This window comes from Elephantulus edwardii, unplaced genomic scaffold (assembly GCF_000299155.1).
Source record: "Elephantulus edwardii isolate Elephantulus edwardi_28Jun2011 unplaced genomic scaffold, EleEdw1.0 scaffold00057, whole genome shotgun sequence".
Lineage (NCBI taxonomy): Eukaryota > Metazoa > Chordata > Mammalia > Macroscelidea > Macroscelididae > Elephantulus > Elephantulus edwardii.
In genome coordinates this window covers 14404205-14415655 of record NW_006399807.1, presented here as the reverse complement: position 1 = coordinate 14415655, position 11451 = coordinate 14404205, and the positions used below count along the sequence as shown (strand labels likewise).

Below are 11451 nucleotides of genomic sequence, written 5' to 3'. Positions count from 1 at the left end.
AAAAAAAATCTCCTACTAAGTAAATTTAATGGGTAAACTAGCTTCTTCCCTCACCAATAATTATTTGAATTAAAGACCTATTCTACAGATACTCTGTTGGATAGCTTGAGCCCTCATTTTCATAACTCATTATATTATGAACACTCTTGCATCAAGCCAAGAGGTCCTGCACCATTCTCTCTAAGCCAACGCCTTGTTTTTCTCAAGCCTCTTTTCTCTGCAAGTCTGTGCCTCCCCAAGCTCATGAGCAGAGCTCATGAATACTGAATTCAAATTAGCATCTGCAAACAGGTCCCTAGGTTTTCACTGATATTGTACCTGGAATAAATCAATAAAGACTTTGCTTCTTGTTTATTTACTTAAGTCCTCCTGGCAAGAAAACTGCACATATATCCTCGTATAGAGTGATTTATATTTCAAATACTGATTAGTTTCACAAACAGCACTGCCAGTCTGGGGATCAGGTGGGGTAATACTAAGTAAGGGCAGGATGATTTATTTTAGAACAAAATAATAAAGAGTATTATACAGAACACAGAAGACAAACTAAACTGGAAATGTAATTATAGAATTATTTTGTTATTTTAAAGAAACACTGAATGATTTAATGAATGCTATACTGAATGACTTAATAAATGCTATTTAAAGGATTTTAGAAACTGCATCCTGATTTCAGTAACCCTAAAATTAAAAATATTTCGATCATCAACACTCTGTACACTTTTATGTCCCCTTTGTAGGTTTTCTATTTTGTTTTTGAGATGTTTGAACTATTTATAATGGGTTCTCATGGTACAGAGGTTAGAGCAAGCATTCACTAACTGGAAGGTTAGATAGATGAATCCACTAGTCATTTTGTTATATAGGGTTTTCAGAGGCCTGCTATTTCAGAAGTGGATAGATTGGTGGAAGATCTATCAACAATCTGCGTTATGCAGATGACACAACCCTGCTTGCTGAAACTGAGGAGGACCTCATGTACTTGCTGCTGAAAGTCAAGGACTGCAGCCTCCAATATGGATTGAGACTCAATGTCAAGAAGACAAAGATTCTCACCACTGGACCAATTGGTAGCATCAGGATGGATGGTGAAGAGATTGAGATTGTTCACAGCTTTAGTTTGCTTGGCTCCACAGTCAACATTCTTGGCACCAGCAGCCAGGAAATTAAAAGACGTATTGCGATGGGAAAGTCTGCTGTTAGGGACCTCTCCAAAGTCCTGAAGAGCAATGTTGTCTTTCTGGAGACTAAGGTGCATCTGGTATAGGCCATGGTCTTTGCAATCACTTGTTATGCGTCAGAGAATTGGACAATGACTAGGGAGGATGGGAGGAGAATTGATGCCTTTGAATTGTGGTGCAGGAGAAGAGTACTGAGGGTACCATGGACTGCTAGGTAAACAACCAGATTCAGTCTGGAGAGGGTTAAACCAGGTTGCTCCTTGGAGGCAAGGATTCTGAGGCTCCGTCTGACTTACTTTGAACATGTTGTAAGGAGGGACTGGTCCTTGGAGCGGGCCATCATGCTTGGGAGGGTGGAGGGACAGCGCAGGAGGGGAAGGCCCTCTATAAGGTGGATTCATTCAGTGACTGGGGTAATCGGGATGGGTGTATTGGAGACAGTGTGATTGGCACAGGACAGAGCAGAGTTTAGGGCTGTTGTGCATAGGGTCACTATGAGTTGCAAACGACTTGACGGCACATAACAACAACAACAACAACAACAGTCATTTTGTTGGAGAAAGATGCCAGTCTGCTTCTGTAAATTCTTAACAGCCTTAAAAAAAAATCCTGAGGTAATTCTATTCTGTCCTATACATGAAACAGGAATCAACTCAACAGTGATGGGTTTAGTTTGCTATTTCTATGGGTTGACATTTCATGAGGTATCCTGTCTCCATACCTTTTCAATCTACATGCAGAACAGATCATCTGAGAGGCTGGGCTCCATGAGGATAAATGTGGCATCAGGATTGGCAGAAGGCTCATCCACAACATGCATTATGCAGATGATACAATCCTGCTTGCTGAAAGTGGGGAGGACCTGAAGAACTTGCTGCAGAAGGTCAAGGACTTCAGCCTTCAATATGGATTGAAGTTCAACATCAAGAAAACAAAGATTCTCACCACTGGGCCAGTTGGCAGCATCATGATAGATGGTGAAGAGATTGAGATTGTTAACAGCTTTAGTTTGCTTGGCTCCACAATCAACACTCTTGATACCAGAAGCCAGGAACTCAAGAGATGAATTGCATTGGGAAAGGCTGTTTTCAGGAGTTTCTCCAGAGTACTGAAGAGCAACAATTTCAATCGGGTGACTAGAGTGTACCTGATCCATGCCACAGTCTTCACTGCTATGCCTCAGAGAGCTGGACAATGACTAGGAATGATAGAAAGAGAACTGATGCCTTTGAGCTGTGGTGCTGGAGAAGAGTGTTGAATATACTGCCAGGAGAACAAACTAGTTTGTCTTGGAGAGGGTGAAACCAGGCTTTTTCTTGGAGGCAAGAATTCTGAGGCTTTGTCTGACATACTTTGGGCATGCTACAAAAGAGCAACCAGTCTTAGGAGAGGAATGTCATGCCTGGAATGGTAGAGGGACAGAGAAAGAGAGAAAGACCATCATTGATATGGATTGATTCAGTGACTGAGGTAAAGAGAGTAGGCATGGCAGAGACAGTAAAGTTTGCACAGGACAGAGAAGGTTTCAGGGCTATTGTACATAGGGTTGCTACGAGTCACAAGCGAAGTCAAGGACACATAACAACAAAAACAATATCCTTCTTTAGAAGTTATCTCAAAGTGCAAAACAAAGATAGACTTTCATTTAAAAAATTAGAGTTATATTAATTCTATTTTGGAATTTCCAAAAGGTCCACTAAACTAATTTAGAAATCTAAGGTTTATTATAGAGATCTTATTTTCTCTGTATCCTGAAACACTTTATTATTTCATCCCTTTAGGAACTATTTCATCGTCATTCATCAATTATGCTATGCTAAAAAATGAAAATAAAACACAGACAGAATTACCTAAAACAGTGTGGAAAGCACTATTATCTTTTAGTTTTCTGTGTGTACAAGAATTCTATCACTTTTCAAGAAAGTAGAAAAGACCCAAGACACTATCTTTTCTTAAGTGCCCAATGAACAGAACTGATAATTCTTTTTCTATTTTTTTTTCCATTTTCTGTTAATAAGGGCAAAGTGAAGAAAACTCACAGGGAAATATACTTCCCAGTTATCAGAAGAATGATGTGAGTAATAGGAGAAGTGGATCCCCAAAGATGTAGTTAGTTCCTAATCCCAAGTAGCTGTGAATAATACTTATAAAAGCGAGCACTGTTGGCCTAATGGTAATAAACTGTGCTGCAATCTTGAAGGCACGAAGTTCACATCTACCAGCTGCTCCATGGGAGAAGGATGGGCAATCTCCTCCTATGCGATTTACTGCCTCTGAAAATCTGGCAGAGGGTCAGCTATGGGTCAGTTCTGACACAACGGTATTCAACAACAACCTGTTCTCAAAGGGGAGTTCTTATGGCCTGGTGGTTAAGAAGCTGCACTGCAATCCCAAAGGCATGCAGTCTGAACCCACTAGTAGCTGTGGGGAAGAATGATGGGCAATCTCCTCCCGTGTGATTTACTGCCTTTGAAAACTCCCTGGAGGGTCAGCTATGGGTCAGTCCCGACCCAAAAGCAACAACAACATACTCTTAGAGGAGAGAAGCATACAGGATTTTGTGAGGGATGAGAAGGAAGTATATAGACAGAGAAGTGATGCAGCCACAAGCCAAAGACCTAGAGACCATAAAAGAAGATGGCTTTTACTGAAGTCCCCAGAGGGGAGTGCAGCCCTACCTACCAACACTAAACATTTTAGATTTCTGGCCTCCAGAATGGTGAATCAATACCTATTGTTTTAAGTTGTCCAGTAGTCCAAGGAAGTAATAAGAATGAAGAGACAGACACTCTAGCTGGTAAAACCCAACTGTTGTTATGTGTCCATGAGTTGGAAACATCTAAAACCTGACCCTCCAGCAGGTGTTCAGAGGTTGTCAATTTCAAGGAAGGAGACTGCCCATCTTTATTCCGAGGAGCAGCCAGTGGTCTGCGGGTTGGCAGTATAACTCCTTCCCCACTAGGCAACAAGGGCTCCTCAAGATCAATTAAGTAAGGGAAATGTCAGAAAAAGTTCTCCTAAGTGAATTTTCTCACTCAAGAATCACTGAGTGAAAAGAAAAATGTATTTCTAAAGATAAAATTGAAATATGGTGTCTTCGCTAATCATTCTAATAGATAATTTAATAGAATTTAAATAATTAAATAGAACAATTTAAGTATCAGGACTATCTTTTCTACATTTTTATGTTTGAGTTGAGACCACTACATACAAGAGATCCACTATCTTAAATTTCCATTAAAATTTCAAAATAAAGTTGTTTGTCCACCATCACCTTTACCCTCACTTCCAGACCTGTCTTCTTTGGCATCACAGGGCACTCAAACCTCCAACCTTTGGGTTAGCAGAAGAGTGTGTGAATTGTTTAGCAGCTCCATGGGAGAAAGGGTTGGAAATCAACTGCCATACAAATTACTGGCTAGGAACCCTATGGGAAAGTTCTACTCTGTCATAAGGGGTGGATATGAGTTGAAATGAAATTATAGCATCCAAGAACAACCACAAGCATTTGCACCACTCAGAGATACCACTATTCTGATAATGAAAGTTTAAAAAAAAATTCTATATGCAACCACTGTCAATTTTACAAGCTGGTCTGCACAGCATATGGCAGTATTGTAATCATAGCTGTGAACAGCAGAAGCAGCAATTCCTTCATGCTGGTACTCAAAAAGCCATCCTTAAGACGTCCACTTTGATACCACTTTGATACCGTTCTGTGGACAACTATTTAAAACAACTTCTGGTCTATTCACTAATATGGCACTGTACCCAGTACTGCAACAAAGTAAAAACTAAATTAAATACCTTGCAAAGAATTCCAACTTATGTTGACTCAATCTGTTACAGAGTAAGACACTCAATAGATTTTTCTTGTCTGTAATGTTATGAAAGCAGAAGGCCAGGCCTTTTTTCTGTAATTCCTCCCGTGGGGTGGGGATGGGGGTCTGAGCCATCACCCTTCAGATTAGTTTAATAAAAAAAATAACCACTCAACTTGATGCTGTCAAGATGATTCTGACTTACAGCGACCCTCCACTTGGTTTCTGAGGCTGTAAATTTTAACAAGAAAGACTGTCATCTTTCCCTCAAGGAGTTGTTGGTGGATTCAGACTATCCATGTCAAGCACAAACTACCTGTGTGACTTGAAGGCCTCCAGGCACTAGAAACCAAGATCATTTTCCTTTTTTTTTTTTAAATCAAGTAAATCTCTCATAGAAAATGATTGCCGTGAGGACTATCTTTCACTAGAAATCTGGGCCATAACATTATTTAACTAATTTATATTTTCTCAAGAACCACAGATGGGAAATTGAAGAAATACAGTCTTAATCTAATGCATGAACAAAAAGGCCTGCTTCTATACACCATCGTCTCTGGCTTCTCTTTGACTTAACACAAAGACCTGGGCTTTTAAAAAGAGTCTCATACAACATACACTTACATACAACACAACAGTGGCAAGAACAAGAAAAATTGCCATCTTTATCTTACTAAGCAACATTGGCAATCTAAGCTTATTTATATATTATGGGATGTTTTATCCTGTAATCCTATCTTCTCAGTGGTACTCTGAAGGCTAAAATGATGACATTTGTTACACAATATTAAATATGCATAGGCATCCTACCCAAGCACAGATTTCAAACACATTCAGATTGTTTTTCAGTTGAGGTTCCCAGCATCATATCTTATAAATGGAATTAATTACATAAAGAGCTATGAAAGCAAAAAAATGTTGTTCTGGCAAACTTACGTTAGAGAGAATAAAATGTGCTAAAATGAAGGCTTAGTTTACTCTAACCCAAGTTATGTCCTTAATGACCTTATTAACAGAAATCTGGAGCCTCCAGTTATCAGCTACTGGTGGCATTCATTTAGTAATTTAATTAATAAAAGCAACCCATTAAGTTTAATAGCATGGGGGTCAAACAACAATTAAAAAGAAATGACAAGGACAACACAAACCTCCTTCTAAAACACCAAACAGTGAACTGAAAACCACAATCAAGCATTTCCGCTTTAATAAATTGTTGTATAAACATTCTGATGTTGTGGTTTACCCTAGACTAATGAGGCATTCTGATTGATTTCTAGTGTTTCAGAGAAAGATGCAAAACTGAGTCATTAGCACAGCATTCCCTTGTGAAAAAAATCAAACCAGGATGATTAAAGAAATGCTGAAAGAACTGAAAACCCTGAAATTGGACTTAATTTTTTGCCCTTTTATCTGTTTGCAAAGTCCATGTAATTCTTTACATGTGTTAGTTCATTTAAAAAATATTCCATGAGGATTTTCCCTCTTTCAAAAAAAAAGTCAGTGGTTGAAACCAAGGAAATATATATCAAACCAATTTGTTCAGTACACAACAGAAAAGAAAAGAAGAAAACGTTTCACATACCCAAGATGAAGTTGTGTTTTCTTCAAAACACTCATGAATTTCATTAAAAAAATAAATGAGATCATGTTACTCTGATGAAAACTAAAATGAAAACTAGGCTTTGGTACCATAATGATCACCTCAATCAAAATTTCTAAACAAGATGGGCAGAGACTTGTAGTAAAAAGAATAATCTTAACACTTTGCCACACACTTAAATTGACGACTGTGCTTAGAAACACATTTTTTTTTTTTGTCATTTGCGGCAATGTGTTAATATTGGTTCTGGGATGTAATAGTTAATGTGCTTTGGGATAAGTCACTCAGATGCTGTCAAAAGGTTTCTGCTTTTTCAAAAAGTTGCAAACAGAAATACTATTTGACCCACTACAATTCCACTACTGGGAATATACCCTGTAGAAACCATAACTGCCACCCAAGCAGATATACGTACACCCATATTTATTGCAGCTTCGTTCAAAATAGCAAGGAGTTGGAAACAACTCAAGTGCCCATCAACAAATGAATGGATAGAGAAGCTGTGCTATATTTACACAATGGAATACTATGCTGCATTGAAAAACAAGGAACTCATGAAATAATATGCAGATTGGGTAACCATGGAGGATATTATGCTGAGTGAAATATGTCAGTCACAAAAAGGACAAATACTGCATAGTGTCACTGTTGTAAAACTGGACTGATATCGGGGTTGAGGGAAGACTGAGAAAGATGGGATATATAATGTATACTGCATTGAAACATCTGAGGCAGAGAACTATTTAAAAGGAATATGTGATTAGGTATTATTGTCATGACAGGAGTCCAGAACGAAGGCTGCACAGTGAAGTGGACTTGAGGGGAGGGATTTTTTAATAATGCAAGAATTTTTCTTTTCAAAGAGAAGAGCAAATTGGGGGGGAGGGGTGGGCAAGGAGAAAAGTGAAACAATAAATGAATGGAAATCCAAAGTCTGTAAACTTTCATTAAAATGAATTAAAAAAAAAAAACAAAAGAAAGAAAAGCTTCTGGTCTTTTGTTCATAGGGTCGCTATGAGTCGTGCTCGACTCGATGGCAATAAACAACAACAACATACAGTATTTATTTTGCTAGACAAAATAAAAATTAATTTTGGAAGCTGGAGTGGCATGTACTTCCTAAATAACATGCCTCCGGAAACTCTATGTACTTTGATAAATGTCAATGGTTGTAGAGGTGATTCAGGCCTTTTATTCATAGGGTTGCTATGATTTGTGCTTGATTTGAAGGCAATCAACAACAACAATAACAAAAAACAAAATATTAATAAAAACAGAGTCCCAGACATTAAATAAGCGATAGTTCAGCAGGAAAGACTAAAATGGAAGTAAATAATGTAAGAAAGAAATGCTCTAACAGGCATGTAATAGGGTAACCTGGCAGTCCAGTGTTAATGAAATATTCACAAAAGAAAAGGCATTTGAATTAGCACAAAAGAGGGATAAATACAGCACTCAATGGGTTGATAAATCATAATATATATGAAAATCTCAAAGTTCATAATTTCCAGAGGCATGTTTTTTAGAAGTGGCATCCACTTCCTAAACAACATGTGTCTGAAAACTCTATGAACTTTGAGAAACTACAATACTTATATAAAGGTTTGGGGTCTTTTGTTTATAGGGTCGCTTGACTCGACTGCAATCAACAACAAAAAACACATGAAAATGCTTTGCTCAGAGAGCAACAGACATTAATTAAACCGGACTCCCTGGTTGGAGTTCACTGTCCCCGACTCACCTGGCATATGAATAGTCTAGGCTGGCCTGGTCAATCCGATTCCTGAGGATTCCAATGTCAGCTGACACCATGTCATCTAAAGCCTGTAACTCTTTCTGGATACGCTTTAATTTCATGGTCTCTGCCTGAGTTCTTTTGGATCTAGAAAATCAGAAGCATGAGTGAAAATCTGAAAATATATCTCCCCAGTGTATCAAAGCATGACTTAAGAGGCAGGGGGAGCATGATTTAAAAATTAGAAAAACACAAAAAATATTTCACTTCAGTATATTTCTCAGGGAATGCTTTGCCATTTCCTTTCCAAATTTCCTACCAGCATATGCATAGATAAATGAAAAAATAAAGTTTAAAATAATAACAGGAAGTAGCTTACTCCTGAATTGATGTTCTATAAAAGTATATCTATATTCCCTGTTCATCACAGCATGCCACAGAGTCTTTCAAATTTATAACCTTTAATTCTTCCTGGAAGCTCATTTTCATTTCTCTGGTACTTAGCACATACTGAGAACAGATGTCTATGGTAACAAACACTGTTTCTTTATGTCTGAAAACATATTTGGCTTGCACTTTCTTAAGAATCATTTCCTCCAAGTTTTATTAATTTGGATCTTCTCTAGTAGAGAAGTAATTCATTGCCATCAAGTCAGAACCAACTCATAGTTGACTCCTCAGCAGGCCAGTTTTCTGAGGCTACACATCACATAAGAGGAGACTGTCTATCTTTCTCCCATGGAGTGGTTGGCAGATTTGAACTACAGGAGAGGTGCTGCCTTTGAGGTGCAGCGCAATGTCAGACTAGGTCACCAGAGCTTCTGAGACAAAACCGCTACTCCTGAACATTATTTGTGGGGTTCTCAACCAACTTTTCTTTCTCAGTTTAAAAGGATATCCAACCTCACCCATCTCGGTTGCTTCACTCTCTCTTAAGTACTTAAGAAACAGAACAAGCAAATAAAATAGTAAATATGATTTCACACATTTTTAAAAATCATTCACATGCTTTAAGGAGACAAAAACTCCCACATAAAGCATTATGCTATGTGAATAACTCAGTCTCATACAGACAAACACTGCATAAGATCATTATTGTAAAAATAGAAAGATAACTAGTAAGATGTGATAAAAGTCTAAACGTGGAAGGAGGGGGATGAAAGGAAACACAGGGGAGAAAATCACCAGGATAACAGAATTTGCTGGGCACAGGAATGAGGTTGAAAAAAATCAGGAAAATTCCATGGGCTGGAAAAGACAGTTTAACAGTAGGCATAGATCAATGATAATTAATTTTATAAAACACAATGTATGTTTGAAATACAATGTGAAAAAAGAAATGTGTGAAACACAATGTACATAAATGATATACAAAGTATATGAAGTGTGCATACAAACCAATATAAAATTTTTAAAAAGTGAAAAAAAATCATTTGTAAAAAAAAAAGAGAAGGCACTATTTTTTATGCAGGGTGCTTTGGTGCCCTCGTGGTAAGGAACTGTGCTGCCAACCTAAAGGCAAGCAGTTCGAATCCAACAGCTACTTCTCATGCGAATCATAGACAATCTTCTCCTGTATGACTTACAGCCTCTGAAAACCCACTGGAGGGCTGACTATGAGTCAGGTCTGACTACACAGTAACGAATAATTTTTTTGTTCTCTAGTATTTGTTGTTCTCTTCAGACACTGTAAGCAGCTCTGCAAGCTATGTATTTCCTATGCTTCATGAAGGATGAAAGTGTACCATTCACCTGTAAGAGGTTAAAAAATATCAGTATTTTTAAGTATTTTCAAATATTTCATATCCTTCTGGGATAGAAAAATTCCAAATAACTTCAAGCCATCTGTCTCTCTTAGCTCCTCTAAGTCTCCAAGAAATGCACTCCAGCCACTTAAGTCAAGCTGTGCCAAATTTTTCCAAAGATCCAAAACCAAAATACCACTGAGTATTTGCTTGCATTTAGTTCTCACTATTCTCAATTATTGCCTTGCTGACTAAACTAGATTTTCTAAGCCCACAGCAGACTAAGCTACAAACCATGTAAGGACAAAGAGGTTGCTTATTTATTGCTAATTGACGAACTGATGATTGACAAACTATTTACTCTTCCTCTTATAAAAGTGTAGATGGTAAAATGAAAAATACTGATGCTTCAAAAGTCCTTACGAAAAAGTCCAGAAACCCAGAATTTCGGCATCATTATTTGTTGTTGTCATTGTTAGGTGCCGCTGAGTCAAGAACAACTCATAGCAACCCTATGAACAAAAGGTCTGAACACTGCTCTATCCTGTGCCATCCTCACACTTCCTGACACACTGGAGCCCATTGTGGCAGTCTGAAGCTTAATCTGTTTAATTAGCTTTACATGGCTGCAAAGAAATATCATGGTGCTCTATGGGCCTAGTGGTAAGGAATTGAGCTCCCAACCCACAGGTAAGTGGTTTGAATCTACATGGGAGAAAGATGGGTAACCTTTTCCTCTGTGATTTACAGCCCCAGAAAACCCTCTGGAGGGTCAGCCATGTGTCAGTTCCCACCCAATGGCACATACTAATAACAACAACAACAAAGAAAGAATCATTTTATACAGACACAGGAAAGTAAATATAAAACATGACTCACTGACTTCAGATTACAAACAGCTCTCCGGGTCCATATGTCTTACCTTTCTGCAATTGCTCTGGCCAATAGAGCTTTCTTCCGTTTATTTTTCTCTTCCATTAGTCGTTGCTCTTGTTGGAGCACTTCCCAACGAGATTTTTCTTGCCTGGGGAGCAAAAATATGTACCTGAATAAATTATGAGAGACTGCCACCCTAACTCACACCTTATAGTCTCAGTCCTCTAAGTATAAAATTTAATCAACTAGATTATGTATATTTTCTTTCAAAAGTCCTCCTAAAAGGAATCCATCTGCAGCTCAATATTTTATTCTAATAGGAACAAAGACTATACTATGATCTAAAGAAAAGGAGGCTTATATAAATTGGCCCTTTGAAATTAATTTTATATATATTAATATATGTTGTTGTTATGTGCCGTCTAGTCGTTTCCGACTCATAGCGACCCTATGCACAACAGCCCTAAACCCTGCTCTATCCTGTACCAACCGC

At 38.0% G+C, this 11451-nt stretch overlaps 1 protein-coding gene across 1 annotated transcript in view; it reads right to left on the bottom strand.

Moving 5' to 3' along the window:
- The window catches only part of GORAB (golgin, RAB6-interacting), a 33162-nt gene that overhangs the window by 4085 nt on the left and 17626 nt on the right, over positions 1-11451 (bottom strand). Inside the window, 2 exon segments of the mRNA XM_006887461.1 lie at positions 8344-8484; positions 11005-11106. Of these exon segments, the coding sequence (XP_006887523.1) occupies positions 8344-8484; positions 11005-11106 (243 nt within the window).